Source organism: Ammospiza nelsoni, chromosome 17 (genome assembly GCF_027579445.1).
Source record: "Ammospiza nelsoni isolate bAmmNel1 chromosome 17, bAmmNel1.pri, whole genome shotgun sequence".
Lineage (NCBI taxonomy): Eukaryota > Metazoa > Chordata > Aves > Passeriformes > Passerellidae > Ammospiza > Ammospiza nelsoni.
Window position 1 is genome coordinate 16,028,899 of NC_080649.1, and position 11,279 is coordinate 16,040,177.

Below are 11,279 nucleotides of genomic sequence, written 5' to 3' on the forward strand. Positions count from 1 at the left end.
GCAGAGCCAGCAAGGGCTGCCGGGAAGGTCACCCAGGAGGACACCGATGGTACAGGAAGGGCGGAGCTCGCCTCGTAACCCTTTCGGGGCAGCCGCGCTCCCGGGCCATGGGAGCCGCGTCACCTCAGGGCACAAAGCTGTGTGTCCCGTCCCGGAGCACAGCCCAGGCGTGGCTGGTCACACCCGTGCCACAGGATGGAGGAGAAGCCTCACAAGAGGCAGCGCTGCCGTCCCTACAGGTGCCCTCCCGGCCTGGAAGCACCAGCTCGATCCCTGCGGGGGCTGGTGCTGCGCTGTGCCAGCCGGGCTGCCGGCAGAGCCTACAGCGGGGCCATTCGCTCTGAAACTGAAGCACACACGCGCTTTGAGCTGTTCTCATCTCTGCTAGTGCCCCCAAATGAGATGTTAAATGTCTCTCGTTCAGGCTTGGCTCAAAGGCTCAGTTCTGCCGGCTGATGGCAGCCCTGGAAGTGGATCCGAGCCCCCACACGCCGCCCTGGGCTGGCCCTGCGGCTCCAGCTCTGCGGGAACCTGCTTCAGCTAACAGCTGGCAGCAAACCTTCTATTACAGTATTATTGTTTCTCTGCTGGGTCAGTGACCTTACCTGCCCACCCCCGGAGAGATGACAGCTGTTATGAGAATAAGGGTTTGGAGGATTTTGGGATCAGCTAGCCTTTATGGCTTTGCCATAACTGAGACAGAAAAAATGTTGAACTCTGTGAGTGCAGACAGGTGGGCGTGAGGCTCTGCATCCAGCGAACGCAGGACAGGATAACGGGAAATGGCCTCATGTTGCACCCGCCGTGGTTTCATTTGGATATGTTATAAATACATATTATATTGTTGGCTTTTTGCAAATATTAAGATGAATGCTACATGTGCAACGTTAAAATAACTTTGCTTTTATTTCTGCTATTAACAAAAACTTAGACATAGTAGTAGCGGTAGCTGATTTAGTTAGGAGTGAACTGTCTGTTTGGTCGGGATAACATCCAGTGAACATGTCATGAGGCCCCTGCTATTGATATGCCAGCTATCAGCATCTGCCATCTGAAGAAAGTATGGATCAAGGCCCAAAGTAGAAGTGGTAAAGAGAAGGGACCAAAACCACAGCCAAGAAACATGCCTGCTCTAAAAAGACAAACCCAAGCAGAGGCCATGAAAAATAGTTCCTGGAATAGGTAAACTAGTTTATGGAGAAATACAAATATGCATGAGTCTATGAATATGCAACAGGCTGATGGAAAAGGTATTTAAGGGGTATCCCGGAAGATAAGTGTGCTCTTGGCTGAATGCCAAGCACCCAGCCCTTTTTAATGCTTTGCTTTATTTCTGTCTCCTACTGTCTTTTTATTAAACTTTTTAATTTTTACCAGGAAAGTGTGTCACAAAAGTGAACCTTGTTTTTCACAGATATTAGGGATATACTCCTTGCAGAATGGGTGGTCAGGCACTAGAAGAGGCTGCTCAGGACAGTGGTTGAATCTGTGAAATTGTTCAAAAAAATATGTAGACATGGCATCTGGGGATGTGGTTTAGTGGTGGCCTTGGCAGCACAGTGGGAATGGCATTGGAATTACACTCAATGATCTTAGAGGGCTTTTCCAACCTAAATGACTCCATGATTCTAAGCTCATCATGACAGTCTACTAATAGTCCTCATTTCACATAATGCAGTTTCTCATTGAACCCATGCAGACTTTTAGTAGACTACAAAATCTCCTGCGAGAGAAATCTGCCCTTTAACAAGATGCTGCGGACAGAATAACAACTTCCTTTTTTCTTTCTTTGGGGTTTTGTTTATTTTCTTTGTTTTCTGAACCTGTTGCATGCCAGGTCATATGTAATACCCCTTGGTTTTGCAGCAGAACAGAAAATAAGCCTGTTTTTCTTCTTGCCAAACACGAATTTACAGACACCTGCCCTGGTCTTGCTCATGTGCTGTGATGGAGGTAGACAGGACATATCCTTCCACTGCATTCAAGAGGCAAAGTTTCCGTCATTAGGAAATTAACAGACGTGCCTGTGGCCATACATATAAGCTGATCAGCACACCTGCTTCTCAGAAAGATCTGTCACCTTCAAGGCCCTGCATTAGGGATGGGGTCAAAATACACTTCTGGCTTTGTTCATCTGAAGTGAAAAGTCAGGCAGCCAGTGTGGTGAGAAGGTCAGAGGTTCAGTGTCTGCAGCGGCAAATTTCAAGTTCACAAACACATTTGGCAGGGAGAGAGAGAGGGTATCCGTCCCACGACATGAAATGCCACTGTATGGTGCTCCATCTTAAGTCTTTCATTCGCCTCTTCCCCATTTTCTTGCAGCTGAGAGAGCAAATCCCCTCACAGTAGTACCGCCCCTACAGCCGCCACCACCTCAGATCAGAATCGGTGTGCTGTGAACCTGCACCTGAGACAGAGTGGACCAGAATTCACGCGTGGGGGCTGCAGCCCACTGGGTTGTCAAGCTCTTAAAGCCCAAAGCTGAAGCCCCAGCCGCTACTGCCATTGCTACGCAGGGCAGGGTGTGCAGGAACCTTTATTGCAGCGCTGGGGCAGCAGCGCCCCTGCCCCAGCCCGCCCCGGTTCGCTTCAGGCCCTTGCGCCCGTCCCGCCCCACGCTGTGACGCCATCGCCGCGCGCCGGCGCTGCCCCTTCCCGCCCGCCCGCGTCACTCTCGCGCGACGGGCGCGGAGCGGCGGCGGCGGCCAAGATGTGAGTGCGGGGCGGGGGCTGCGCCATCCGCGTCCATCCGGCCGGGCCGCGGCCCGACCGGCCCCTCCGCCGCGCGGGGCGCCGGGGGGAGCGCGCTGGGGCCGCCGAGGGGCGATGGTGGCGCGAGGGTCGGGGATGGGGCCTCGGAGCCGCGGCCTCCCGCGGCCGGAGGCGGGGAGGGCAGGGGAGGGAGGGCCGGGGCGGGGCCGGCCGGGGAGCCGGGCCCGGGTGTCGGCGCCGCCGCGGCCCGGCCTGCGGGAGGAGCGTTGTGCGGGCCCCAGGGACGGGTTGCTGTGCTGACCTCGCGGCCCCTGCCCCGCGGCTGCTGTACCGGACCCGCGGCGGGCGGATCTGGCTGCCCGCGCTCCGCGGAGCTGGGCCGAGCGGCCGTAGAGGGCAGACAAGTGCCGGGCGCCGAACCCTCCACACGCCAGGAACTGTGCCGCTTTGCAGCTGAGGACCTGGAGCAGACTGTCAGTAAAGGACTCGCCTGTAGCTCTACGGGAAGCCTGAGGGCGAGCGAGTTTGCTTCCTTTGCCACAGAACTGCTGCTCTGAGTGTGCAGATTCTGTCTCTAAAGCAGAAGCGTGTGTGAGATGGACGTTTAGTTTGTGTCGATTGCTCTGTAGACTTTCTGGGTTTGGGTGGATGCCCCTAAATCAGCTATTTTTTAGCGAGTGAGAGATTTTTGATTTTATGAAAGAAGTATGTCACTTAGAAATGCAATGTTGTTTAGCCTTGTGTGAGGACTGTGATTTATTCTTTCCACATTTTCCAGTGAATGCCTGAACTTGTGCACGTGAAAATGCCCACAAGGTAGGGTGAGGTTTCCAACTAAATTGAGTTTGGCCAGTGGCATTCCTGAGAAAGGATTAAAACCACTAGTTAGTTTGGAGACTGCTTATTCGGTGCATCATTTGGTGAATGTTCCAAAGCCATGTGGCTGATCTGCCTGGGAGGTGCCTGTCCCAAGGAGCAGTAAGCAGTGAAACCTGAAAGGAGATTGTATCCAGGTGAGGGTCAGGCTCTTCTCCCAGGCAATGGGCAACAGGACAAGAGGACACAGACTTGAGATGCACTGGGGAGGTTTAGATCAGGTAAGGAAGAATGTCTTCACAGAAAGGGCCATTGGGCCCCTGGAGGGGATGCCCGGGGAGGTCGTGGAGTCACCATCCCTGGAGGTGTTCATAGAAAGTGCTGCATCCAGTCTTAGTGCTCTGGTCTAGTTGACATGGTGATGTTGGGTCAGAAGATGGACTTGATGGTCTCACAGGTCTGTTCCAATGTAATTGATGATGTGATTCTATTTCCTGCCTCAGCAGCAGGCTGGGTAACAGCAAACATGCTGGTCTTTATCTCTGTTTCCTCTTCTCTTTCCTCCCAGAAGGGGTAAAACCAGATCTGACTCTTGAGTACTAACAGTTTTGTGTGCTGATAACATCATGAGTTTGATAGTGCACAGGTGCAGGAGGAGCTGATGTGCAGGCAGAGATAAGACAGACCTGACTATAGGATATTTAGAAGAAAAATGGGCTCTGGGGTGACCTAATTACAGCCTTCCAGTACCTGAAGTGAACCTGTAAGAAAGATGGGGAGAGACATTTTACAAGGGCTAGGAGAAGGGGGAACGGCTTCCCACTGACAGAGGGCGGGTTTACATTAGAGATTAGAAAAAAATTCTTCCCTGTGAGGGTAGTGAGGTCCTGGCCCAGGGTGCCCAGAGAAGCCCCCATCTCTTGAAGTGCTCAAGGCCAGGTTGGAGCAACCTGGTGTAGCGAAGGCCATAGCTGGGGTGTTGAAAAGTGACGAGTTTTAAGGTTCACACCATCCCAAACCAGTCAGTGATTCTGTGATTTAATTAAAGGAAAATCTTAGGTTTTCTGGTCTTGTGAAACCAGGAACCTGTCTGTTCTGTGCCACCCAGCTGGGCTCATGCAGTAGCTTTATGAACTGCATCCCCCTCAGACGTTGCTCTGGAGAGGCACAGAGCTGGATAGAAATGCCCTAAAGCTGAGTGGCATTCACAGGTTTGCTTGTCTTTGCTCCCTTTGCAACGCCCATGGGACAGTCTGCTTTCTTCCTGCCACTGGTGCTAGAGGAGACTTTTCCTTTCCCAGCAACTTGCTCCAGTAGCACACCTGTGGTGCGGGTTTCCTGTCCTCCATGCAGAAAGGCCACGGGTGGTTCTTGGTTTCTGCAGGGAGCTGGGTTTGTGAATATTCATTTGTGTTGTTTCCTGCAGTTGGTATATTAGGGAAAACTGTGAACCTGAAAATCAGGAAAGCAAGTTTGGCTGTTCAGAAGTAATCTCTTCCCAACCATACATTTAATTGCAATTCAGAGAATAAAGTAATTGCTTACCAGAAGCACAGAAGCAAAAAGATTGTTGGGTGCTGTGAGCTGTCAAAGTTTTTTTCTTGTTCGCTCAGTTTGCCTGTGTGGGGATGGAGATGTTTCCAGCATCTTGCGTTGTTACAGTGCGTGTTGGGTGCCACTACAGATAAGGCTGGCAGCTCCAACACACTTCTGTTCATTCCCTGAATGTTTAATTCCTTGGTACTTGGGGGTGTCATATTCCTTTAGAGGTTATTAAAATATTAGAGACAGGTCTGTAATTTTAAACAATCCCCATAGAATAATCAAAATGTTACATGTTTGTAGATGTTACAGATTTTGTGATGGATGCAGCCCTCATATAGTAAACATCTGGAAGTCAACTAATGCCCAGCATTTCAGTGCTAAATAGAGGTGTTAAATCTGTCTCCTTTTGGATCGAGAGCAAAGAGAGAACTGGTTCTCTGAATCCAAGAGTTAAAAGTGAGATGTGAGCCATGAGGCCCATTCTGCCACTATGGGATCTCTGAAGGGGAAAAGGAGTTACCAGGATTAAAAAAGAAGAGCTTGCTAGAACTTTTTCTAAAGTATCTGGAATTGCCTAATGCTTTAACTCCACAGTTTCAGTAATCCTGAGTTAAACTCAAAATTCAGTGGTTTTTGTTGCTGTTCTGGTCTATATTTGGGTGTGGGGCTTTTGTTGTCTAGGTATTTTTTTAATTAAGCAATTAAAAAGCTTGCTTTCTGCAACTTGTTGTTGAAGGGCTCCCTCACCAACCAAGCGCAAGGACAGGTCAGAAGAGAAATCGAAGGACCGGTCCAAGGATAAAGCAGCTGCCAAGGAATCGAGTGAGAAGGATCGCGGTCGCGACAAAACACGCAAGAGACGCAGTGCCTCCAGTGGGAGCAGCAGTACCAGGTGGGTACTTTTATGGGAGCATCAAATGACAGCATTTTCAGAAATCAGTACCTTTATTTGTGGTAGTCTTGGGCCTGTTGAAAGCTTGTGTTGTGTTAGTCACTGTGTGATTTTTGTCTAACTTGAGAGGGTTTATATTTTAAGTATGAATTTCTTTGGTTATCTGGTGAGCTGTGGAGTTTCAGTCACAGTTACTCTCTGTAACTGTCCGAAGTTTCTCAGCCATTGTTTTTCTAGGTATTCCACTAATTGTTATTCTTCTCCCCATTGAAAAAGATCCCGTTCCAGCTCAACTTCCAGCTCAGGGTCCAGTTCCAGCACTGGTTCTAGCAGTGGCTCAAGTTCCTCATCTGCCTCCAGCCGCTCTGGGAGCTCCAGCACCTCGCGCAGTTCCAGTTCGAGCAGCTCTTCTGGCTCTCCCAGTCCTTCTCGACGGCGACATGACAACAGGAGACGGTCCCGCTCCAAGTGAGTTTCATTTGTCTTCTAGGAATTGCCACATGTCACATTAATTCCATGTAGAATGCAAGATTGTGATCAGAACAGACTGTTCTCTGAAGCCCATTTGCTTTCTCCATAACTTAGAGATGTGAATTTTGTTAGAATGCATGTGCTGTGTTTCCTTAGAATTCAAACATACACGCTGTAGGAACATAGGTTAAAAACCTAATTTTTAGTAGTTTAAAAATTTTAAATACTACATTTTTTAGAGGTGGTTTTAATCAGTGTTTCCTTAGTAGTATGGGTCTAGATCAGAGTAAAGCTGTTCAATTCCTCTAAACTGCAGCCATGACTAACAGAAAAATCAGGGCTAAAACCAGGATGTATGTGTACATATGTATATTTATATTCTTATTTATGAAAAATAAAATAGGAAGGAGGGCAGAGGAAGCCCTTGTAAGGGTAACATGGGAATCAAGCTATCTTAATGTCTGTACAGTTCTCCTTTGTGTAAGGCAATGAAGGCTGATAAAAATCTGCATAAGGCTGTGTGGGTTTTTAGTAATTGATGGACTTTAAGATTAGGAAGGAGCATGAAGATTAATCTATTCAAAAAAACAGTATGTAGAAAATTTAGGTTTCATTTCAGTTGTTTTTTAACTGCAAAGACATTGTGATATGCAGCTAATTTTAAATAGATTTGTTTACATTTTTTGACCTCTGTAGTGAGTGGAAGATATAGAAATGCAAATAGTTGAATCTGTTCATTGCCTGGTTGTGGTATGCTGTGACCTTATTTTGCCTCTTCAGTTGTTGAGGCAAAGAATGTTTTTGTGTTTACAACTGGGAAATGCTTTAGCTATGACCTCAACTTCATAGAAGTGCTTGCTAAATTTTGTGTTTGTTACCCTAGTTGCAGTGAAGTTAAAAATTTGCAAAAAAAAAAGTTTTCGAATTTCAAAAGGTTCTAAAGCAAAAGCAGACAAATGCAAGTCCTGAGGTGTTTCTGAGTGGAACACCCTCACCATCACCCCAACACTGTAACTTCTTCAGGACAAAGATGCCCTTCAATAAAAATGGTGTTTTTAATCATGTGATAATGACTGGCTTAGGTTTTGTCCTGCATGTTCCCTGAAAACTGTAAATGTTTTCTGTTGTCCAAATCAGGTCCAAACCACCCAAGAGAGATGAAAAGGAAAGGAAGAGGCGGAGCCCATCACCCAGACCCACAAAAGTGCATGTTGGAAGGCTCACTAGAAATGTGACAAAGGTAATAATGGCATGTTCCCTTGCAGTCAAGCATTTGTGTTCTTCTATGAGAATGTGTGAGTTGCTCTTTCAAAGCTCTCTGAACCTTGGTTACTAGTGAGTTGCCAAGGTGTTGCTGTTAGATATTGTTTCTTTGTGTCCAGGTTGATCAGTGAGGAAAATTTTCATATGATTTTACTGAGTCAAATACCATGAAGCCTTCTGAGAAACTGTAGTGCCTAAGAAGTCTGCCTGTTTTGTCAGTATTTCAGACCTTATATTCTGCTTTACTAGGAAGAAAACTATAGAATTTGGGACAACAGCTAAAATTGCCTTGGAGTTATAAAGGATATTGGGCAGTTCTTGATAAAGGATCTGCAGAGGGCTGGGCTGGCTTGAGTTGTCTTTGCTAGAATGTAGTTTAAAGGTCTTCAGGGGTAAAAAGTTTAGGCTGCTGAAAAAATAAGGTGCTGTGGATTTACTGCTCTGGGCCAGCCAGGCCTGGCTGGTGAGTGTGCTCTGTGTTAATAAGGCTCAGTCTCTTTCTCTCTCTCTCTACAGGATCACATCATGGAAATTTTTTCCACTTATGGAAAGATTAAAATGATTGACATGCCAGTTGACAGGCTAAACCCACACCTCTCCAAAGGTTATGCTTATGTGGAGTTTGAAAACCCAGATGATGCTGAGAAAGCCCTGAAACACATGGATGGAGGTAGGTACTGACCTGCAAGGAGCCTGTGGGCTTTAAAAAAGTTTCAGAGTAGATGGATTTGATCAGAAAATGAGTTAGGGGTGATGGGGATGTCTTTGGTGAGCAGATATAAAGTACTGTCAGTTTTCAGCCCAAATGGCTTTTGTGAGGTTCAGGACAGATCCAAGAAACCACAGAACTATTAAAACTAATCTTTTTTTCAAAACAGTGAAAAAATAATTTTAAGCTTACATCTGAACTGCAGTTTGGTGGGATTAGATAAAGAAGTCTAGTAGGTGTGAGGACTATGTCATAACAGCCCCTGAGCAGGGTGTGGAGCTCCGTGGGCTGATCCCACTTCAGTTGCTTCTGACAAAGCATTGAGTTGCAGTGATATGATGTCTATATGTTAGATTGAAAAATACTTACTTCTCCCTATTTCTGTGCTGCCCTACAAAGGCCAGATTGACGGTCAGGAGATCACAGCCACAGCTGTGCTGGCACCACGGCCTCGGCCACCTCCCAGGCGCTTCAGCCCCCCCAGGAGGATGCTGCCGCCGCCGCCCATGTGGCGCAGGTCCCCCCCTCGCATGAGGAGGAGGTAAGAGCTGGGACAAGGCTGTTCTTTCTCAGTAGCAACTCCTTATCGCTGGAAGACTTGGCATGGGGACAATCCTGTTGGACTTCCCTTTCCCCTGCAAGTGACAGTAACACATGTTGGGCATTGCTTGAACCTGGGTTGCAGTTCCTAACTCAGGAGCTCCAGGGTGCCTGCTCTGGTCTGTATCCTGAGCACAGTCTCTGGGAAAGGTCTCACCCTTCCCACCCTTCCCAGCCTGTTCTGTGGAGTGCCTTCTGCATAAAGGCTTGAAGATGAAATGGGAACAGACTTTGGCTGACAGAACACTTGTGGCAGGCTGTGCCAGCTTCTTCTTTCTTGGAAGCCCTTGTTCCTCCCTCCCTCCCTCCCTCCCTCCCTCCCTCCCTCCCTCCCTCCCTCCCTCCCTCCCTCCCTCCCTTATTTCTGAATGGGCACATGACCAAATAGCAGTCCTGTGTCAGGTGAGTGGAGTACACTGGCCCTAAGGTGTGATCTGACAGTTGTGCAACTTGGAGCTGCCTGATTGTGCTCAGGTAAGTTCTGAGTCTTTGGTGTTTACATGTGTTCAAAATATTTTACTTGTCAGTAGTAACTTGATTGCTGAACAACTTTCAGCAAAGGTTTAAAAATGAGCAGTAGTTGCTGTGGCATAAGATCCAGGAGGCCTCTTGGTGCTCAGCTTTTGCTGAGATCTCACAGATGCAGGTTTGCCTCCTTTGTAATCTCTCCTACTCCATCTTCTACTGTCCTGTTAGCTCTGCTAGTATTCTGTGCCTGGAACTTCTGTCATAGCAGTAACTATACTGATATGGCTGTTGGTTGTAGTACTGAGAAGCTTGAAGCTGAACTACTTCTGGAGTAAGTTTCCTCTAAGGAGCTTGTAATGTGAAAGGATTTGGGTAAATCCTTGCCCTGAATATCACTCTTTTAGGAGTCAAAGATGACTTCAGGTGAAGGAGGATCTGATGATGTAGGATCTGAGTTCATTTTCCTTGAGGAAGAAGATAAGTTTCTTGTCTGTTGTTCAAGTATTAATAATTTTTTCTGGTTCCTTAAGCAGAAGGAGGATAGCCAGGCTGTGTCCTCTATGGAGCTGTGTTTTGCTCAAGCTCTTTTCCCATGGCGTGTGAGGGATTTTGGCAGGAGGCAGGGAAGTGTTTTTAAGAAGTTGGTAGCTGAGCTGACCAATTGCTTGAACGTGTTACCTGTCTCCTAACAGAAGCTTTCTCCTCATTCCCTGGCAGGTCCCGCTCCCCTCGGCGCCGGTCCCCCGTTCGCCGGCGATCCCGATCCCGCTCTCCCGGGCGGAGGCGCCACCGCAGCCGCTCCAGCTCCAACTCCTCAAGATAAAGCAAAAGGACTGGACAGCTTTTTACCTTTTAACTTAAATCCCATCAGATGGAATATTGTCCCTTTTTTTTATAATGAGTCTGGGTGAGGAGGAATGAGAGATAATCCTGGCAGTGAAGGCAGTGTAAGAAGAGAGAGCACCAGTTCCTGGCCAGTAACCTTTGCTGTGAGGCTTCTGGATTCCTGGCATTGAATTGAAATTATTTAAAAATGGCTTTGATTTTAAAGGCTGAAAAACCATCTTTTCCAGGTAGAGGGAGGGAAAAATGTTTCAGCCTATCTTTCTCCAGTTAGCAGCTGCTGCTTGGTGATTGTAAACGTTTAGCACGCTGTACAGACCAGCATGTAAATCTTGAGCTAGTTCAGAACCCCAGTGAGTAAGGCAGTGAGCCACATACCTTGATCTCCAGATGCCAGCACAAGAGTTTATCGGGGCAGCTGGAGCCCAGACCTGCCTGAGACTTAATTCAATACAAAATTGCTTTGTTCCAGTTCCCCTGGATGGTTAGTTTCTGCAGAGTAAGCTTTTCTGTAATGCTTACACCAGGCAATCACCACAGAAACAATGGTCCAGCCCAGCAAACATGACACTATAGAGAAGTGGAAAGCCTAAGAAATGTTCTGTACCTGCCCCCTTAAGTGATTTCTTTCACCTTTTTGTTGAGGGTATTGGTAAAAGCTTCCTACTCCGCCTACAGTGAAACAGCTTGCTTTTACAAATCCCCAATGAGTGACTGAGCACCAACCCCTTGGAAACTGCAAAGCAGAGAGGGAGGCTCGAAGCCATGATGCTGCCTGGATTAACTGGGGTTCACACAGGGGAAGGCAAAGAATTTACCACCTGTTGTACAGTCGATACTATACAGATTTTTTTTGTTTTGTTTTGTATGACTTTGTATCCTTTTGGCCCATGTTGTGTTTGTACTTGTGTAGGACAAGCAGTTCTGAATAAAGCAGTAGGGTTGAGAAGGGCTGTGCGC

At 47.6% G+C, this 11,279-nt stretch overlaps 1 protein-coding gene across 1 annotated transcript; it reads left to right on the top strand.

Annotated features, from left to right (window-relative positions):
- Nucleotides 1-2,685: 2,685 nt before the first annotated feature.
- RNPS1 (RNA binding protein with serine rich domain 1) lies at nucleotides 2,686-11,268 on the top strand. Its single transcript, XM_059484635.1, has 7 exons — nucleotides 2,686-2,712; nucleotides 5,810-5,965; nucleotides 6,242-6,433; nucleotides 7,574-7,676; nucleotides 8,216-8,369; nucleotides 8,808-8,949; nucleotides 10,194-11,268. Coding segments are annotated over exons 1-7 (855 nt in total). The 5' UTR covers nucleotides 2,686-2,710; the 3' UTR covers nucleotides 10,300-11,268.
- The last annotated feature ends 11 nt before the right edge of the window (nucleotides 11,269-11,279 follow it).

What these genes read in the sequence shown, in the direction of transcription:
- RNPS1 (XM_059484635.1), top strand. An exon ending in AGTGGGAGCAGCAGTACCAG is followed by an intron (nt 5,966 to 6,241) that starts GTGGGTACTTTT and finishes CCATTGAAAAAG; the next exon opens with ATCCCGTTCCAGCTCAACTT. An exon ending in TCACTAGAAATGTGACAAAG is followed by an intron (nt 7,677 to 8,215) that starts GTAATAATGGCA and finishes CTCTCTCTACAG; the next exon opens with GATCACATCATGGAAATTTT.